At 37.1% G+C, this 22285-nt stretch overlaps 1 protein-coding gene across 1 annotated transcript in view; it reads right to left on the reverse strand.

Moving 5' to 3' along the window:
- Positions 1-202: 202 nt before the first annotated feature.
- The window catches only part of usp43a (ubiquitin specific peptidase 43a), a 110337-nt gene continuing 88254 nt past the window's right edge, over positions 203-22285 (reverse strand). The window contains exons 14-17 of the mRNA XM_044113802.1: positions 17538-17787; positions 13788-13946; positions 4255-4413; positions 203-4156 (exon numbers count right to left, since the gene is read on the reverse strand). Of these exons, the coding sequence (XP_043969737.1) occupies positions 2979-4156; positions 4255-4413; positions 13788-13946; positions 17538-17787 (1746 nt within the window). The 3' untranslated portion in view covers positions 203-2978. The remainder of the gene's footprint in view (positions 4157-4254; positions 4414-13787; positions 13947-17537; positions 17788-22285) is intronic.

Below are 22285 nucleotides of genomic sequence, written 5' to 3' on the forward strand. Positions count from 1 at the left end.
AGGAAAGGAGAAATTAGACGACACAAAAAAGAAAGAAAGAAAGAAAAACTCGTCTTTTTCTTGAGATAAATTCCAGTCAGAGTGAGAAACTAATCCTTCATTATGCAGGATTCACAAAACACTTCCTCACAAGATTTTTCAAAAATACTTTTCAGAGTGGAACATTTGAAAAAGTGCCTACTGCTTATATTCTCTTTTTTTAAAAAAACCCAAAAAAACAAAGACATTAAGTTCCACTTTGCAAATGCACTTTTTGGCTTTTTGTGCTAGAAATAAAATTAGTGCCTTTTTTATGTTGTGTGTTTTTACTGTTTCTATTTCGATTAAACTTCAAATGTACGTTATAAATGTTCTAAACTGAGAGGCAAGGGTAAACAGTAAAAAAAAAAAAAAAAACACATAAAAACATGAACGCTAAATGTCTTGAGTGAAAATTTAGCCCAACACTGTTTGGCAATGCTCCAGATATTCTTTAAAATCCTGATTCTGTTGGCTGATCGCAAGTATTACAGGATTTCTGGTGGCAATCTAATAGACAAGGATGGAAGTAATTAGGTTGAGGAAAAAGTTTTGTTCAGTATTGATCAGTTTTGTTCTGTTTTCTTCTTTTATTGCATGGTTGAAATAAATCAAACTGGAAAATGGTAAGAGTTTTCTTTCCAAACAGAAATTTGCCATTTTACAAAGTATTTTTAAATAACACTTGTGGTGTGCACATGTGAAGTGAATATGTAGAGCAGGGCAGAAAAACAGATTTTTATTTTGGGTCATATCAAGAACATGAATGTCCTTCAGGGGCTGGTTACAGCAGAATACATCGACAAACCATCCGCTAACCAACTGTTAAAATATGAATAAAAATCTGTATGTTTGAGTAGACAGATAAAAAATTATTTCATTTTATTTGATTAATAAAATATTTAAGCACAAAGCTACATCTTAAAAACTATCTATGTGGTCTTTTGTGTTCAGAGGGCCAAATAAAAATCTGCGGCGGACCTTCAGTTTGATAATATTAACAATAATGTCAACAAAAACCTTGAGCTTTTTTCCTGTGTTTGTTCCTCTTATCCTAAAACATAAAGACTTTTTTATTAAAAAAACCCCCCCAAAACTAAAAAAAACAACATTTTTTGAAAATCCTTTTTGATGCGACAATATCGCTACTTGACAGCTGCCCACTTTGGAGTGCAAAGTGATTTTTATGCATAGCTTTGTCCCATTTCTGCTCTGTCTAAGCCTAAAGAATATTAGACTGAGATAAAACGTTAAGCTTTCCAAAATAATAATAAAAAAAATCAGCTACACCCTTGGTTATGTTTTGGCTCCTCTTTGGAGTTTTAATGTATTAAAATAAATGTAAAATTAATTTCTTGAGTAGGGTAACCAGTGTCTAAATAGAAACATTTGGGCAACACTACTGATGACATATTTTCAGCTAATTAAAATATGCCAGAAAATTTCCCAGGTAAATGCAGGAAAAAGTTGTCCGGCATCAAACATCAAAGTTGTCCGAGTTGGCAGCAGCACCGTTGCGCTTACACTGAATGCAAAACACTGTTATTAGTATTCAAAACAGAGATTTAAACATATTTCTTCTTCCTTTAAATGTAAAACCATAGAGGTGATTACTGCTGATGACTGAACCAGTTGCCCGAGGGCTGCAGTGCAAATCTACCAGGGTTTTTGCTACTTTGATGAAGTACAGGAGGAAGCTGCACAAACCGATGGAAGCAGTTTTGTAAAATTATGTGTACCAATGCGAATTTCTTCTTTTAGGATTTGGCTTGGGCTAAAACAGGTTTGATATTGTTTTTTTTTTTTTTAAACTGTTGCAATATTTCCAGCCATTTACTTAGTTTGTATGCAGCAAAACTAAATGCAAAATCATGTGAAAATAGTGAATGGAATGATTTATACAGAAACATTAAATAAACTTTAACGTCTTAGGTTTTGGTGTCAAATCTCGTCTCCGTTTCTCTCAGTTGAGATGCTGACAGTTTTCTTTTGCAGAATGCAATAAAACAAAATTATTTAAGCTATTTCAGAGGAATATTCACTGGAATATTTAGTGGAATAAGGTTCGAAGAGGCACATTTTCTACCACCATAAATAAGATCAGCAGCAAACAAAGAACCAGTATAGCTACATTTCTGCATTTTGAGCAAAGACGGGAAAAAAAAACTCCCGTCTCGTCCAGGTGCTTCACCACCGTACTCCCACAGATAAATGTATGCATCAAAAGATTTTAGAGTTCAAGCAAAACACTGAATTATGAACAAAAAAAACATCATGAAGGGGAAACAGAAAAAAAGCAGCAGCTTAAGTCCTGAAAAAAATATAGTGTTTTGTTTTATAAAAAAAACATTCTTAGTTACATCATATATTAATATCTTTCTTCACAGTAGGCAATTGCTGAAGGTTAAAGCACTGAATAATCACACCCGCATTGTTAACCATATGGAGATGATTCGATGCATAAAGGTTTCATCAAACAATATTTAACAATAATCACAACCTCAAAGCACTGCTGTTAATCAAGTAGAGAAAATACATTCTTATAAATGAATCGTCATTGTGCCCTGATGACAAAACCATTCGAGTTAAAAATGGAGTGATGTCTTTCAACATTCATACTGCATTAGTAGGAAATAAATCCTGTACCTGCGACTCCAGGATGATAGACGAAAATAAATCATTATATCTGCATTTGTGTTGCTTAGGCACTTCTTTTAAATCATAAAAACATAATGTATATATATTACTGATAAAATGAGTTCCCACTGATATGTCTTAATGGGGAGGCCACAGGTTTTCCAGCTCAAGTTCATGTTTCCCAGCTTTATTGTGCAAACTACTTGAGTTGTTTATTTTCCGGGAACACTAAATCACTTCATTGTAAGTAAAGCTCTATTGCTTTGATCAAAAAGATGGTGAGTCGTTTGCTCTCCGTCGGCAGAAGACTCCGTGTCTCTGGGTCAGAAGCTGGACTCGGGGACAGTCTTCTTGCGGCCCAGTGAGTTTGTGCTGTAGCGATTCCTCTGCAGAGTGCTGTAAGACTGTTTGTCTGTGGTCAGACGTTGTGCTGGCGTTGTGGGCATCCCATTACGATGTAAGGACGCTGTCCTGCGTATGCTTTGCTCTGCTTTGGTGGGGATGTTCGAGGAGCTCTGCGAGCGTCTAATGTCAGCTGTGGGGCGTCCTAACTTTCCGTTTGCCAGTTCATCAATCCGACGGCCTGAACTATTTGATTTGCTTCCTTCCACTCCAGTTCTTCCTCCAGCTGCTCCATTAGGTATTGACGTCCTGGACGAAGTCCTCCTGCCTTTCTCCTCACCACCTTTTTTTTCTGACTCGCCATCCTTGGACTTTTTAGAGTTCTTATCCTTCTTTAAGAAGTTGCCTTTTAGAAACGAGAAGAGACTGTCTTGACTCTTGGGCACTTCATCTTTTATTGTCTTTGACTTGTCTGCTTCAGAGCTGTGGTGATCCTTATTCGCTTTGTCTCCCTTTTGTCTTCTTAGAGTTCCATCCTGAAGGCTCGATGTGCTGTAACTATGACGGACTCCGGCGCTGGAACTCAGTTTTCTCTCTGAATCTTGTGAAGATTTAGCAGAGCTCTCCCTCTTGCCCTCCTTCCTCCTGGAAAGGGTGTTGCTACCAGAGCTAGCGCTCATATTCCCTGAGCTCTCTTCTTTTGCCACGTTTTCCTTTTTCCGTCTCAGACTGGCCGTCTTCCCAGATGTCTTTTCTGACGTTCGTTCTGACGGTTTTCTCTGACCCTCTGGAACCTGGGAATAATGTGGCTCTTCTTCCATCTTACCAACACAACTCATACTACCAACTGTTGCAGATCGAACACTGGCTGCCCGGCCTACAGAGGGTTTTTTGCTGCTACGTGACTCATTCATCAGGGTTACTATTGAATCCTTCGTGCAGCGGGGTCGTCGACCAGACTCTAAGTACTCCACTAGTTCTGCAGGGTCGGGGTCTTGCGTTGGAGGAGACACTTGCTCAGGTTTTCGTCTCTCTTTTGAACCAAGGGACCAGCGCAAAGGAAGCTTTTTGCTCAGGCTCTCTTTTGGCTTGGAGGGAACTCTCATACTTACGCTGCGTCCCTGAAGCCCTCGCACAAACGGGCGGCTTTCAAAACCACCTGATGATGATGAAAACAGGAATGTGGTGCAGAGTTAATAATCAAAAGCAAGACCTTGAAAAAAAAAAAAAAGCAATTACTAGGAGAGTGTCACTTACCCCTTTCTTCTTCAAAATCTTTGTTGTGGAACAGGGGAGGCTCTGCAGAGTCTGATAAAGAAGAGATGATGTTGGAGGAAGGAGACACCAAATTGCCTCTCTTGCTCTCCCCTGTTAGTCTGATTAGCCAGTGGTCCGACACTGATGAACTTATGGATCCTAAGATCAAAGAAATAACAACCAAAATGATTATTACAATGATAATGTACAGCAAAAATAAAGAAAAATCTGTAAAGAAAAAAAAACATTACACCCAAACAGAAACTCTGAAAAAGCCCAAGACCAGTTAGAGGACAACTTAATTATGACCAGTTTTCTCTGTGTTGGTCAGGCCTTTGGCAGCAGCATTTTGAATATGTACAATACTCATTTCAACATTTAAAGATGCTTTTGATGAAGGGAAAACGTTATTACATCAATGCATATCCAAGTCATTATGTCCCATCCTACAATTTTAATTGGTCTCTCTAATTTCTCCCTAGATGTGAGTGTGTGTGTGAATGGTTGTGTGTCCTGTCTGTTTCTGTTGCCCTGCGACAGACTGCCGACCTGCCCAGGGTGAACCCCGCCTCTCGCCTGGAATGTTAGCTGGAGATAGGCACCAGAACCCCTCCTGACCCCACTAGGGGCAAGAGTATTCAGAAAATGGATATAGAATAATTTTTTGCCTTGAAATTAAAGTCAAAAGCATTTTGAAAGACATCACTGCTTCCATAGAGATCAAAGAGGGAACGTAGCAGCTAGAGGCTGGCAAGAAAATACTCTTTACTGACTTGTGTTTGACAAGTTTGAATATCTTGATAAAAACATACTTTACCAGATTCACTCAGGGGTCAGATGTTGCACTGCTCAAAGCAACAGGGAAAAATGAAAAAGGTTGATGCAAGATCCCTTTGCTGAATTAAAGCTATCTTTCTGCATTTAAAGCATTCCATGACAGTGCAGGTATGTGATTGGTTGTAGTTTAGCTTCATTTTTTCTGCTGTTTGACAACAGCTGCTGATCCTTGTTTCCTTGTTCGATGATGATCTGCAGTGACCTAAAGCTCTAAGTAAACTGTGGTTCTGGACAGCGGCTATTTGGCTTTAGCTTGTGGTCTGAAGACATTTTCTCTGCCTGCTTACCCGGCGTATTTGAATAAATGTTTCACCAACCCTTTATTCAGCAGTTGCCATACTGGACCAGTTAATTTCCTCTTTTATTACTAGATTATTCTCAAGGCTTTCTGTCACAAACTTTCCCCCTAATGCATTCGCCTGTTTAATTAGTGCAGTTTATCATAGAAAACTTTTGTTCATTTTAAGTGCATTTTGTAACAATTTGCAAAAGATTTTCAAGGTTCTTGAATGTTTTCACATTACAGTCACAAATCTCAAAGCATTTGGTTAGAATTTATAAGATGAACCAAAAAAAGAAAAAAATGCCAAAAAGTGCTAAAATCAATCTCTATTGGAGTTTAAGAAACCAGTATCTGAATATAACTTCTGGGCCATAAAGTCGGTATTTTGGGTTGTTAATACTGAGTCCATTTGTGACTCATATGAATGATTTCGTGCAGTTGCATTCACTAACCTGTGTCTGTGTTAATGAACAGATTTGTAATACATGTGTCTGTTGTGAAGGTGTTAATTATTGTGTGAATTAGTTTTACTCCAAGTATACTGGACTTAGTACATTTTAATTTCAGATGTCGTAACTATTGTTTTGCATTTGTGAAAAATAAAATTTACAATAACAGAACTCCTGCAATATTTTACTCTCTGACTTCAATGTCACAGTTACAAGGTATATTTGCATCAACTACACCTCCATAGTTCAGATGCCAACAAGCTGCAGCAGCTCACACACAGCAGTTTTAATCGGGGAAGTTCCATGGACACATACTGTTCAGGGTCAAATTGACCCGCTGATTAAATTCAAGACAAATGAGTCATGCAGAGAGTATTTATGTTTTCCTCCACTTCTGCTGAGTGTCACTCAGTGTGGGTGGAGTTTATCCACGGGAACAGAAAAGATTCCCATCAAAAGTTGTATGAAATCCTGCTTTCTCGCAGTTTCCTAGTGAAGTAAAGAGAATAGTGAGAAAGTGGGTTTGTGGGCGTCCACATGCGCATGTATATATGTGGTGCCGTGCGTTTGTTTCTAATACCCTGTGGGGACCATTTTCCTGACACATACTACGTTGTGGGGACCAACTGCTCTTTGTAGGGACTGAAGCCTGGTCCCCACAAGGGGAAACGCTGTTTTTGGGTCAGGGGTCAGATTTGGGAGTAAGGTGTGATTTGAGTTTCGGTTAGGGTTAGGTATGTAATGGATAGAGTTAGGGTAAAGGTAAGGTTTAGGCTGTAGAAATGAATGGAAGTCAATGGAAAGTCCCCACAAAGATAGCTGCGCAAACATGTGTGTGTTTGTGGTGAAATATGGTTGATAGCTGCAAGGAAACGTATAGAACTGGACATTTTTTTTAAACTTTTATAACCTTCAACTTGACTGCCGGGTCAAATTGACCTGAACAGTATCTATGTAAAAAATAGACGCAGGGAGGGTTACAAATGTGTAAAATGAATAAATTTTCAATTTATTTGTAGAGTGCACCTAATAAGACAAATAGAAAAAGTTTCATGCAAAAAAATACTTCCATAACAGAAGGGTTAAATAGTGTTATTAATCAAATGTAAACCATTTTTATCTGAATAGTATCAAATTACACCATCCGAAAAGAAGTACTCATCGAATGCAGAGATAGCTATTTATTAATACTTTAAAGGTTTGTTAATGGGTAATGCTGTCACCACTTTCATGTGGCCCAAAATGAAAATGAGTTTGACAGGCTTTCACACGGGTGGAGATTACTGAATGACCCAATCTTAATCCCACTGTTATAATATGCTACTGTGTTTTTACTCTTCAGAAAAACTTAATCCTATTGACATTAAAGGAGTGGTGTCAAATAAAATTGTCATTTTAAGGCAACACATGTAAACCCCTCTTCTGAGTTCAATATTATTACAGTAAAAAGACGACATGTAATTTATCAGTAAAATTAAGCTGTTCTTGTTAGTAAGGCATAATGTTTGACAAACAAGACAACCTGACTTTAATGGTTTTACATGCATAACATACAAATGCTTTATGAACCTGTGTAATCTGCCATTTCCGATGGTGTGTTAGCTTATGAGTGTGTGCTCATAAGCTAACACACTCCTACTTAATTTAGTCCTTGGTTGTTATTGCGGGATCACTATATTCCTCTATTAGTCATTTTACAAAATACCTTTCAGAATCATTTGTGCTTTCTAAAGCTGCATGCCAAAGCTGCACGCCAGACAAACATGCCATTATGAAGCTGTGCACTTGCTTGAAAACTCATTGTTCAAACAAAAACATAGCACTGCCAGAAATACCTCCTGCTGACTTGCAACCTTCAACAAAGAACATTCTTAGAGAAAAGGCTGCAGGAAAATGTTGAGAAGTTGTTGGCAACAAATTAAATACCATTCAGACTAAATCATAAAATGCTTTTCACTGTTCAAATTTGTTAATCAGTGATTTAATATCCATTCCTCAATCTCTTCAGCGGCTGACTTGGATTTTTTTTTAGATTGTTTGTAAATGATATTTTATTCTTGTTAGGTCTAAAACTTTTTCCATCCCTGCGAGGAAAAATATTTCCATTTTTACAGTCAAAGTAGCAAACAGGTTAAATTTGGTCATTTACAAGGAGGACACAAGAGTCAGCAGACATCTCAGAGTCTTTTATAACAGCTGGAGTTTTTAACTCGGGGGAGGAAACTGAGAGGAGGCTTCCATTTTCCTGAAATGGAAGCCTCCTCTCACAGAGATGGTGACCAGCTCTGTGAACCCGATCTACCCGCCTGCAGAGTTACGTCAACTAAATGTTAAGTTCCTCTATGAAGAGCCCAAAATGCATCATTTTATTTCCTCTGTCATTTCGACTTGAAAGCACTTGCTGCAAACCGAACAGAAATTCCTGGGTACCAAACCACTTTCTATGGATGGAAGCAATAATTATATTAATCGGCACCAACTGTTTAAATAAAAATATCTTAAAGTAGCTTTAGACAAAAAAAGTGACACGGATTATAAAAGACTTTATGCTTTGGTGGCAGCACTCACATCAGTGCAGTTTGACTTAATTGACTTTAGCATAATAAAGCAGCTTCTGGTTTTCCTTTTTGTTCCACTTAAACGTTTCAGATCATCAAAAACTAATATAACCTCAAGAAATACAAGAACCGTTTTCAAATTATGATTTCATCATTAAAGGTAAAATGATAAAAACACTATTTGAAAAAGTAAGTGCTCCCTTACAGCAACCGCCAGCATAGAGTGTTTGTAACTACACAGTATGTCATGTTGTAATTTTGTCTTCACTGTACAGTATATTGTTATTAATTCAGTTTTTTTTTTGTTCTGTTATTTTTACTTTTGTGTGTATCTGCATGCCTTGATCGCCTGTCACTTTGCTGCTGTTGCATTTTGATTATTTCTATTCTAGTTTTCCTCCAACAGTCATGAACCAAGCTTACATACATCAGTCTGTTGCACAACTGTCTGTAAACCTTTCCAGTTTTAACAAGTTTTTCTTTGCTGAAGCTGAATGATTCAGGTCACTATGGTTTAAGAAATTAAATGTCACATGGAATAATTATTTACCAATTCATTTTAAATACACAAAGATGTGGATGAATAAATACGAATGAAACAGAGTTCAAATGAAGTCAGGATTCAGTATATGACAGAGATCTATGTTATGTTAATTTATGTTAACAGTGATGAATTTTGGATTTCTCATTATCTTGCATGAAGGTGAAATGATGGAGTGAAAATTTTAATTAAAATATGTTAAGTAAAAGGACAAATGCCTTTGAGGTTATGAAGAAAAATCTAATTAAATTGAACAATCAAACTTGAAGCACCAGCGGGAAAACAAGAAAATACAAAATACAAATTATGTGAGACATGATCCCCTAAAAAAGCGTTTTAATGAAGACATTTTAGTTTCCTATTAATTTATTTCAGCACCAACATGGAAATCTGGTTTCTGTCATCTCCACTGACATGTTCAAAAAGTAAAACAATAAGGACATTGATTTTAAAGTTCAGACAGACAGTGATGTTCAATTCAACTAAAATGGAAGATTTATTCACGTTCACTGTGAAACAGCCGGGCATTCTGAGCTAAATTCACATTTTATGATTAAACTTACCGGTATAAATGTAGCCAATAATTGTGTTGTCATGTTGCATTTACATGCTGGTCTTGGCGAACTTGTAAGCATCTGTTAAATCTTCTCTTTGAAAAACTGATCTCATTCAGACATTCTCCTTCTGTAGCTTATTGAAAGGCAGTCTGACGGGTCTATTTGTATATTGTGGCAATTTTGAATGCACTGTAGTCAGTATTATCCAAACAGCTTTTCTGTTTCCACCTCTCTTCCTGTTAAGAGTTTAGGTGTCATCCTCAATAGCTCAGTCCACAACATAAACCACCTTTTTCCTAACCCATCTCACTTTGTCTGTCAGTGATAATCATAACTCTCTCCTTTTTGCCTTTGATGGTTCAAAATTCAGCAGCTCACATTATAATCACAACCCCGTCTTTCCACCACAGCAGCTGCATTCGCTTCTGGTCAGAATGTGATTCAACAAAGTTTTCAAAACCTATTCACAACCTGGCCCTTCCTCACTACCTCATCTCTCGTTCCTTCAGTCCGTCCTCTCCCATTCGCCTCAGAGCCTCCCAGCTGTCTCAGTACCATGGGGAGTCGAGCATTCAGCCACTCTGATTCGTATTATCTCCCTCTGCTTAAATTCAGACTCAAAACTCACTTAACAAAATCACATTAAGTACAAAAAAAAAGAAAGAAAAGAAATTACAGTGTCTTTTAAATTAGTAAAGACCTGTTTGCACAGTGACAATTATACTGAAATTAATCAATACAGACAGAGATGAAAACACAGCATCTGATCTCTTCTTGGTGGAAAACCTTTGGAAGCAAAGTACTTTTTGAACAAGAATAAAAATGTTCTCATTTCTGAGTGTGTTGATAACCTGAAATCACAATTATCTACAGCTAGAAGCAGGTCAATATATTTGCTGCTGATAAAGGACTGCTGCAAAGTCATTAATTAAAGGCTATCCTCACCTGGGTTTTCGTTTGTCTGATTGCCATTATATGATTATTAAAGCTCTGGGATAAATAAAGAGACCACTTAAAATGATCAGTTTCTTTGATTTTACTTTTTATATGTATATGTTTGAGTGAAATTAACATTGTTCTTTTATTCTATGAACTTCTGACAACATGTCTCAGAAATTCTAAGCAAAAATTTTGTATTTATTTGCAGAAAATGAGAAATGGTTAAAATAACAAAAAAGGTGCAGTGCTTTCAGACCTCAAATAATACAAAAAAACAAGAAACAAACAATTTATTTAGAAACAACAGTACTAATGTTTTAACTCAAGAAGAGTTCAGAAATCAATGTTTGGTGGAATAACCAGGAGGTTTTCAATGGGGTTCAGTGCAGTGGACTCTTAGTTTTTTCTGTAGCTGTAGATTAAGATTGTATAATCAGAAAACGTGTCCAGATATTCCCATTGCAGCAAACTCATCTTCAAATCAGAACGCAAGGAGCTGAAAGAAACTTCTAAAACCCCTAAAATGTCATCACAGGCAAATTAATATTAAAGTGCATAGTTCTACGATCAGGAAGAGGCTGCACAAGTTTTATTGAATGTGTGCAAGGAGGAAAATTTGAAGACTTGCCAGAGAACCTAGAGAGATCTGTTCAACATTGCATTAAATCATGGAAGTTACATATTGTCACCTTCTTAAAAAAATGGCCATGGCTAAGAACAAAATCATAATATCCCCCTATTTTATGAAAACAGAGGGATTTTGCTGTTTTTTCAATTCTGCTGATGTCGTACAAACAGAGTAAAAAATCTACTCCACCATCATTTGTGTTGCTGGTCGTGTTATACTGGAGCCTTTCTTTGAATTTAGTTTGATTTTACAGTGTTGCAATAATATTGACAAGCTTTACATATATTCACAACCCCCTGTCCTCACCAAAAAATCCTAAAATAAATCAAATTTGAAACATACCGTCCATTTCTTTTCAACCTACATGAATCAATATTTTGTAAAATCGTTTTCTGTGCAATTACAGCTGCAGGTGTAATTGCACCTGCTGCAATTACACCTGCAGCTGTGTAATTGCTGCAGGTGTAAGACAGTAGTCTCCCAACTACGAACAGTCAGAGAATGTTTTATTTTGACTCCAAGGGGAGCGTTTACATGCAGCAATTTCTCTGCTTCCTTTTCTAACTACTGCAGAGATTCCATCTGTGTTTAATTTATTTTCTCGGTTTATATCCAGCTGTTCTGTGAAGACCTCAGAGAGCGGTCAGCCAGAGTCCAGCCTAACAAGGTCAAACAGACCTTGTTAGTACACAAACAGCATCACAAAGAGCAAGGAACGGAGCAGACAGATCACAGTTGTAAAACAATAGAGCCATGGTCTGAAACAAGAGAGATCTGTCTGAACAATTATTCAAAAAAAGAAATGAAGAAGATGTAATAATATGCGATGATTAATACAGGCTGAGACGGGAGAAAAACAGAAAAAGAAAAAAATCAGCAAAGTGGCTTCTCAAAAAATAAATAAATAAATGCGGAAAGAAGCCAAAGTAATGTTTTCAGTTTGCCTCGACATTAAGAAAAACACACAAAACTTGGTGACAGTTTTTTCTGTGGTAAGAAAATACTGAACCCTGAAGACAACATCACAGGAGGCACAGAGAAAATTGACTGATGTATGAAACTAAACACGAAGCAATCCTGGAAGACAAACATGACAGAGGCTGCAAATGACTCAAGAGTGGAGTGGAGGTTCAGCTTATAGCAAGACAACATCGTAAGTCAGAACGACAACTGACTGGCGTAAACTGAAGCATAATTATTGTTAGTGACTCAGTTAAAACCCAGACGCAGTTTCAACTGAGCTCTTTCAGGTCCGCAGCATCTAGGCTGTTTAAGCTCAAAGTATCTTGCAAAAACAACAAAAAAAGGGTAAAAATACTCCATCTCAGGAGCTGGTGGACAAACACCACAAGCTCTTTGACTTGTTAACAAAAGGTGGATCTACAAATGGGGACAGCTGGATACATAGCAACTCCAACCATTCAAGTTTTCATTAAAATAAAAGTAAGTTATCTACAAATAATTAGAAAAACGTTAATCATTTCCTTGGGCTTTGGAGCTATGAAATATTTTTCACTGGCCTATTTGAAAAGGTTTTAATAAATTACATTAAGGTTTGTAATGTCATTGTGACTAAATATGAAAACCTTCAAAGGGTGTAAAAAATATTGTTGTCAACCATAAGCATAAAAAAGAAGAAGGTTGTACTATCGTAGCAAACAGCAATCCCAATTATAGGAGTTAGATTCATTTTTCTGTGGCAGTGAAATGTTTATTACTATATTTGTCAAGACAGAACTGTTGAGAGCTTTTTGTCAGATTCAGGATTCACAGTACAGATTCATCTACTGAAGGGAAACATATGATCATCTGTGACGGTTGTGACAAGCATACTGAGCTCTTTTTGGAGTTGACCCATGATTGTGTCTTTTTAAACACATTGTGAATCAATGAAGATTGATTCTAAGCATTGCTTTTACAAATGGATGTGCAATTTTATCACCGAGAGATTGAAAATGGCCAGTTGGTCTCTTGCCATATTTTGACCAGGCAGCGGCATCATCTGCATCACCTTCTCTTTTCGTTTTGTTTAACATCGTGTCATTTTAGAAAGAAAAAATTATATTTGGGTAACATTTGATAAGATTAAAATCAGTCGACAACCAAATCTGTATAGAATGTCTATAAGTGAACTTTAAAAGCTTTGACAGGTACAATATCATCACAGCTAGATTCTGCAAAAACATATGCTTTAGTTTAGCAATATTTGTTAATTTTTATGATCTGAAGTCAGCATTTCAGTGATTTGTGCAACCGCCTGTTTGTGGTTACATATCAGAATCAGCAGAGCTGCTTCAAGTGGCCGTGGTCAAACTCAGTTCTGTGAAGCATCTTCTGCTCAGACAGATTTCTCTTTTAGAGGAGACATGCTTTGGAACAAATTACCTGCTCACTTGAACTTGGAAAGTTTCGTGCTTAAGGACTTACGAAGTTCTGGTTGGCAAAACAACAAATGTTCACTCATGTTTAATGTTACAACTTTTAGTAAATATTTTCTTGCTCTTGTTGATGAAAATCTTAAAAGCGTTTCTTTTTGTCCTCGCTCCTATGAACAGTTGTAAACAGCATAATGTCAGAGCGTTGTTGTGATGAGTAAGAACTTCTTAAAGAGACAGAGGCCCAATGTCAAAGCGTCAAATTTCTTTTCTGTTAGTTTTGATATGTACAGCACTTCTAGAACAGCTGAGAAAATTTCTGAGTTTGTCATCCTCAGAGCATATTAACATTGTCGGAAAACATACCTCGAACAGAGCTACTGGCCGACCACAGAGGAATAACGTTGCGTCTCTGGTAGAAAAGGATGTAAGCTCCCTTGGTACACACTTCGTCCTCTGGCACCAAATCCACGCTGCTGTCATCGTAGCTGTACCACTGGCCATCCACAGAGTTCCTACAGTAAGCTGGATCAGAACATAACATGCATTTATAAAGGCCTCATTAAGTGGAAACTTTAAATCCTAAATGGATGCTCTTTTAATTCTCTGTAGCCTCCAGATGCATGGAGAAAGAAAATGATTTTCACAGTCTTTGCTCTGCCGTTGTGCATGTCAACAAGCAATTTGAAACTAGCAGCATAAAAACTGGAGTGGCAAGTTAATCGCTGTATTAAATCCTTCTTCTGTTTCAATCTTTTTACCTGCTCTGCATTAGCAGGAAGAATCTGCTGTTATTCTCCTGATGAGGCAACCCAAGCTTTAGAAACAGAAAGGACTGTATTCGTCTCTTTCACTGAGACACATACAACACCTCACAATTACTGGAGGCCTTACCCTTAACGTGTAGCTAGGGAAAACAGGGTGTTCAAGATTCACTGCTCTTGTTTAACAATAAACTAGTCAAAACAACATTTTACCAGCCAGCTCTTGAGCAACAACTTATAGAAGTAAAAACCATGAGGAAATAGTCTCATGAGGTCACAGAGACACTTTGAATTGCTTTAGCAGAGTTGAAGGTCCTGAAAATGCGTAACAGTAAACCTTCAGGGCTGAGCTAAAGTAAGTGCAGAAGGACTTAACGCCTTGGTTTCATCATGATGAATATGTTTTAATAAAACCAAAACAGAAGTAAACAAACTCCCCCAAAGGTTGCAGCCAAAGGGCTGGTGTAGGTGAAAAACAAGAGCTCTGCTGTACCTACAGCAGCAAAATGGATTTCTGCTAAAAAGTAATAAATGGGTAGAAGCAGAAGCCAGATACCACTGAGGTTTTTATTTTTTAGACAGACCAGGAGTGACACTTTTGTTAGCAGCTTGTTTAAGCTGATTTGACTTGAATTGTTTTGTTGTTGTAATGTTTTTGTTATGATCTTAACTTAAAATAGGGTTTTGCAGGTGTTTAGCAGATACATTATGTGGTATCTTTACATTTGGAAACTTTGCAATCATCAAATTTGATCAAAACATGCTTAATGTAAGCAAACAAGACCACTGAGTCACCCTGAGCAGTGGTGGTATTTGCAGCCTGCTCACTCTCTGCTGTGAGAGTGAAAATGAACAGAAAACGTCTGAGGACGATAATGACCCTCTGTTGTTTCTTAAAACTGGAGTGAATGAAGTACATGTAAACAAATTTGCTGGATAACAAGGTCGTTATACAAGGCATTAGAAGAACGGCAACGCTTTTTCTTACCAGTGCCGCTTCTGCTTATCGTTTGTATCAAGAAAAACACAACACATTATACTGACTGCATGTTCACAGCATGTGGTGCATCAGTGGAGGGGTGCTGCGTTAGCATGAGAAGATGAGACAGATACTGATTGGTTCCTCCATAAGGACACAAATTTTAATTAAACTCGGCAGTGAAACATTTCAGCATATCTCAACCATAAACAACCTTCAAAAAAGTTTGTTTTTAACAGATAGTTGTGAAAGAAATCCAATTCCATCAGACTTCTCTAGGAACACAGGTTTTATCCTCCCACACCATTTTTACCATCTGACTCAAAATTTAATTCAAAACATTGTTTTTAATGTATATTCAGATGTTTTATTGTTCTTGTACATTCTTGTATAAATCCAGGGGAAGATCCTTAAGGAAAAAACAAAGTTGACTAAGGACACATTTAGGAAAAGTTGGAGGAGAAGCTGCAGAGAAATAAAATTAGTGGAGCTTCAACTGGAGTGAGAGAGATAACTGCATCCAAAAGCAAAACCAGCAGAAAGGTAGCAAATGTTCTATAATTTTAGCTTCACTATTCTTCGCTGCTGCCTTATTTTACCATCATTTAACCTATAACCTTAGTGTTTACTTCTATTCCCCCCCCCCATGCATTGCTCTCCACTCAGCAACTTAATGAGATACTTCTAACTACCTTTGGTCCTACTGACTTACTCTGCAATCTCGACTCCATCATCTTCCCTATAAATGGATTCAGTAACAAGCCAGGAAAAATGAGGACAAATCAGAACAAGCTGCCAGGCAAGTTGGCGTTTGTTACTCACATCTTAAAATGATGTTCCAGGGAGCTCTGTGGAGCACTGGGGAACTTTTTAACATAATTCTCCAACTCCAGAAACACCTAGTGGGTTAGAAACTTCCTTTTCTTGAGAAACCTCTAGACCAGGGGTCTCAAACTCCAGTCCTCGAGGTTCGCTGTTCTACAGTTTTTAGATGTGCCACAGATATAAAACACTGGGTTGAAATGGCTTAATTATCTCCTCCTTGTGTAGATCAGTTCTCCAGAGCCTTGCTAATGACCTAATTATTCTATTCAGGTGTGGTGCAGCAGAGGGACATCTAAAAGTTGCAGGACAGTGGCCCTTGAGGACTGGAGTTTGACACCCTTGCTCTAGACTCTTTGCACTTAAGGACCCAGCATGTTCAAAGCGAAGTTGAAATGTTGGTCACGTAATTTTTGGATGTTCGTTTTTGCACAGACCTTTCACGAAATGTATATTCAATAAAAAAATGCAACTTGAAATTTGATTAAAAAAGCAAGTTGAAGTTAATTAAAATGTAACTTCCACTGTGTTATCTTGTACCAATTAAACCAAAAAATATGTTGGTATATTGTTCACCTACCCACCTGTTCAGGTCCGGCCTATTTTGCTTCCCACTTATTTGGCCTCTGTGCTCATATATAAAATATATCTGTTATTTAAGGGCAACTTTTCACATCTCTAGCTCTTGCACTGAGTGGAGTTGCAACCACGGTCTCTTTAATAATAAACTGCATGTACATACTGAGCACATTGTTTGTGTAAAGCAACGTTCATCTTGGCAGCAAAACGCAACCTTACATTTTCCAGGAAAAGATCCGGAGCAGCTACTAATAACATCTGACTAATTTCTCATAAATGACATTTAGAGTGAATGTCTTAAAATCAGAGAAATTATTGCCAAGCACTTCAAGGTCACCTCCAAGAGTTGAATAAACTAGAGTTTTTAGGTTAAAAACTGAAAAAAGAAAAAGGCAGGAGTGGAAACTATTTCCCAGAATGCTTAGGGACATGTTTTTGTATCCTGAGATGTAAGTGTGTTACACTGATCTGACTCATGTTATTAACCAAATGTTTATTTTAAAGCTTGAGGATAATGTTCTGTTCATACTGAGCAGAATTCATTGTGATGTTTAATAAAATTTATTATCAAATCAGAAATTTGTTTATGCAATTTGAAACAAAAATTAAAATTATTCTAAAGTAAAATAAGTTGTTATTTTAACTTGATAATGTGAGTAAAATAATAGAGAAATGTGGCTCTTTAACCAGGTGAGGGTAGTTTTTCTTCTTGCATATTGTGAAACAAATATTTGGTTTAAATTGCAGCATTAAGTTAAAACTCACAATTCAAGATTAATTAACTTAAAAAACAATATTTAGACAACTTGTCTCTTGTTAAATATAACCAATTGCAACATGTTAAACAGTTTTGTTGCGTTTATTTTAAATATAATGAAACCGTAATTTTTACTTAATCTGGAAAGCTGATCTGACACCAGCCCAATACTGCACATGACTGATATATAAACATTATGATAATCAGCTCCATACCTGTATAGTGTCCTCCATGCATTCCTCCATGATGGTTACACACAGCATAGAGGTCGTACAGGCAATCTTGTGGGAGAAGTGAGTCAGCAGGATGATGAGTTTGGCCTGAAGGCTGTTTCCGGGAAGAGGAAGAAGACCCCGAATGTAGATTCTTCATACTTTGACTACTCTTCGTTACATGAGGGGCCATGTTCAGCGCAGTCAGGGGGAACCGAACCAGGGTAGACAGCTTGTTCCTCCGTTCACCAACCTGTTTGAACAGTTCATGGACATTATGAAATATTGTTAGACAAAACAATCATTTTAAAGTTCATCAAATGGCAACAGGAAGTTCAAGATTGCTTGATTTAGTAACGAGAAATGCATGAAACTGAATAAAAAAAAAATATTCAAAGCAAAAGCACTTAACCAAATCATGCAGTCATTAAGAGTGGAAAATAGGAGGCCATGAAAAGAAATTCCCTTAGAAATCCTTTTTAGACCTATAAAAATTATACTTTGTCTCTCCTTAAAACTTTTAGTGTATCGCAATTCTTCATATATCCTAAAATATATTCCAGTGCTTCACAGAAATGACCAAACAAAAGGGAGAAGGACTTCTACATCTAAATTGTGACCTATTTCGCTTCACTTTTCCATTTGCACATCCTTAAATTTTCATTTCTGATCTTGTATTAGATTTTTAGCTATTTTTTTATTTATACTCTTTAGTTCTTAGAACGTGGGGTGTCCTGATAGTAGTTTTTTTCCCCAGACCAAGTATGTGTACTTTAGTTTAAGTACTTGCCGATACCAAGTTAGGAAACAGATAAGTTAACGAGCTAGTACTTATACTACACCCAGAAACTTTTGAAAATAAAATAAACTTACAATACAGATACAGAGAAAGACAAGAAAATGTGTCATAAAGTTGTTAAGAGTTCTTATAAAAATGGCCATTGTGCTATTGCTTTTATAAAATCTAAATCAAAGCATAAAATTTAATTTCACCTTAACTTCCATGTAGCCTTTAGAAAGATTCATAACCAATTTCAGAAACAAACTTCAAGGAGGTTAAAGTTTGGCCATTGTGCTATTGCTTTTATAAAATCTAAATCAAAGCATAAAATTTAATTTCACCTTAACTTCCATGTAGCCTTTAGAAAGATTCATAACCAATTTCAGAAACAAACTTCAAGGAGGTTAAAGTTTGCAATTTTATGTAACTGTAATAAAACATCAATTCATTAAAAAATGAATACTTAAATTAACACCAGTAAATCTCTGTAACTTTTATTTCTACTGAGGCTTGTTTGACAGAATAAAAGCATCTTTACAAAAAGCATATTTTTTATTAAGCCTGGCTGTAATTTAATGTAATATTTTAATCTTAAGTAGGGTTAGAATCATCATTATTTCTACTGAGGCTTAAACATCAGTCTATGAGCAATTATTCTACAATGTGTTTCACTTAGTGAAATGAGCTGTGGAAAAATAAACTAATAATCCTCAAATTTGTTGAGACGTACATATAGACAATATTATATAAATACAAAAAAGTTCATGGAAGAATGAATTACATACATATACATTTAAAATGCACCTACACTTACTTTTAAACCTATAGAAAAAGCCCTTTAAGAAGCCACCTCAGCCTGACTGAATGGTTTGTTGATACCCTGTTCACACTGAAAACATTGAAGTCTGTACAAACGTTCAGTAATGGAGCCAACATCATGACAGTACCAAACAAAATGTAGGAGGTGTTCCCCCGTTCTCTGAGCTTTCAGTAGTTTTTCCTTATCATATCTTCAGGTCGCACAAAGAGCTTTGTTTGCAAAACGAGCGTCCACAGGGACAGATTCTTCCCCCACGTGTCTCCGATGAAAATAACGAAACCTTACAGCCTGAGTTGTCAGCTACTCTACTTTGAAACACAATAAGCATATTTTCACTATCACAACCTGCCTTCCTTCTTTATTTTCTTTGTATAAAATGGCTGCACATACACATACATGTAGGTACTGCTTCTTTTAATCCTTATTTTCTTTCCCCTGAAGATGATCTATTTAAACTTAATGTCCCCTGTGAATGCCTGAAACTGAAATCAGATTCCTGGTTTGTGAACACAATATTGGCCAATAAAGTTGATTCTGATTAAACCGTGACATTGCTGCTTCAGCCTGAACTTCAGGTAACTGGATGTCCAGTACACAAGTGAACTTCGTTTACGGGCCAAAAAACTCGTAAGTGTGTTCATGTGCCAATCGAGACCTTGCAGCAGCATTCTGTGCAGACTGGGACCGGATAAGATCCTTCGCATTCAAACCTATATAAAGGCCATTACAATAATCAAAACAAGATTGAATAAAAACATGAATAACTCTCTCTGGTTGAGCAGCAACATGTTTTCACAAGTGGTGCAAGTCAAATTCAAGGCAGCAGATGTTTCCATCACCAGCCAGACTGCTGCCTGGGGGCAGGGATTGAAAAACAAATGTCCAGACAAAGCCAGACAAGGTTCATTTCTGTCAAACCTGAAGCTGCAATGTTCTGTAAACACCATGTGTTGCAGGAGTGGGCTTGTTGTGAAGCCCCGGCTGTTTATTTATAGAGGTATCACACCAACAGTGTCAACTATGTTTCCCCATATTGATCCAGGCTCCACACTGAGGATTGCTGGCTGTTTCTGGAGGCAGGAAAGCGTAGTCTAATCGGCCAGATCGAGACGGAAAACCTTAAGGGAAACTGGCTGTTTTAAGTCCATTCACATGGCACACATTTTTTTTTTTAAGTTGGAAAAAACACTAGCATTAGCCTATTTAAAATATTGCTGACACTGTGAAAATGACAAACCTCTCTAATCTCCAAGTTGGAAAACTTGAAAAATCGACAATGTATCAAATACTTTTTCCCCACTAAAAGAAGTTATGTTAGAGTAACTCAAATATAAGAAACAAGCTTTCAATGCATGAATGGCAGGATTTTTTAAAAATGCAATTAAATATAGTTTTTAAAGACAACTAAAACAATCAAAAGATTTACAAGAACTAGAGATTAGAAATCAGATCCATAGTCACTATTCACTCAGTGCAGCCACACAGACACATCATTAACCCAAATAACGTTGACAACCAGAGCAGCCTGGTCTGTGTTGGGGATTAGACAGAATACAGCACACAGCAGAGAGGCAAGCATGATGTCAGGATGCACTTAATAACAACCTCTATGTCGTTAATAAAACTAGGAAAATGATGCTGCTCATGCAGACAAAAACCTAAAGTGGGACGGAGGACAGAGACAACGATCTCTGATGGTTACGTGTGACCACATTTCAGGTCAACGAAGCTCAGCAAGAAACTGGAAACATTTTTAACAAACTTAAAATATTCCAAGAAGCCTCTATGGTTGCGTCATTCAGCTCCTTCCCAACCAAATGCATCCCTGAGGGTCATGATGGCTGCTCACAAGTACCTGCAGAGAGTGGTCGAGGCAATTGTCCAAACATCATTTCCATCACTACAGGACGTCAGCCTCAAAGGAGTGAAAAGCAGAGCCAGCGTCATCATCTGTGACCCAGTTACCTCTAAATGGGAGGTTCTGAAGTCTTTTAGTGTAGAATCTCAAGAGCAAAAAGCAGGTTTTAAACAAAGTCTACACAAGTTTAAAACAAATTACAACACAATGACACTAATTAATAGAATTATGTTGCTTTTTCTTAAGAACCGCTTGTGAATTGCGTCTGTTGTAACCACCTAATGGCTCGTTCTCTAGTGACGAGCCTATTCAGAGTATTTCATAGTGACAGATAAAGCCATTCTTGTTGTCAATAACAGTGAAAAGCCTTCCAGTCATGGATTCAGTTAGTTTCTTGATCTGATGAAGATCAACTTTCTGTGGAGAAGCAACCGCAAACTCTGTTCAGTGAGTTGCTTTCTCTAAGTGGAAATCTCCTGTTTATGAGCGCTCAACTGGGTTCAGCTCATGAAATGGTTAAACTACTTGCCTAACAATTGAGCACAGTGTATAAAGCAAAACTACCAACATTCATTTATCTATGTTTTCCAAGCTTCCTGGCCAATCTTTCATCTCTAAGGAGCAAGCCACCGGCTCTGATGTAAGGGCAGTGAGTATGTTTCTGTCTTTTATCTGCTGGACCGTATCTGGCTGTCCAAATGTGTCTTGCAATTATCAGTCTGACAGACATACTGATGTACTTACTGATGCATTTTAGACCTTCAAAAGATATGTTTTTTTTTTCTCTAGTAAAACCCCCCCCACAGATAATCAAGTCAACTAAAAAATTTAGCTTGCTGAGTGAGACAATCTTTAGAATAATCTAAATACAGAAGAACGGCAACAGAATACACTGGTATAAAGCACATTGGATCATCATTTTCATTAAGCAAACATTGCATCTGTAGTGTCTTGTATAGCTGCATACAGCTGTGCAGATTGCTGCTGGTCATTTTGAACTGGATATTAGTTCAAATAATTTTAAGATATCGCTATGTACCTTTCAAAACAGCGCTTCTTACAAAGTAATGGTTCTGAAACCAACCATTGAGAGAAAACAGATTGAAAAAATCCCCCTTTGTCTAAAAAGCAGCTCTGAATAGAAAGAACCTTTCATGCTCTGCTTTTTATCGGTTGTATTTATGAAACTATTACTCATAAAGTGGACAAGCTTTAAGAATCACAAGGTAGTTTTCATTGAAGCTTTGTGCTGCAAACACAACAAAAATTGTTTGTTCTCTACAAAAATTAGA

The sequence above is a fragment of the Gambusia affinis genome, linkage group LG04 (genome assembly GCF_019740435.1).
Source record: "Gambusia affinis linkage group LG04, SWU_Gaff_1.0, whole genome shotgun sequence".
Lineage (NCBI taxonomy): Eukaryota > Metazoa > Chordata > Actinopteri > Cyprinodontiformes > Poeciliidae > Gambusia > Gambusia affinis.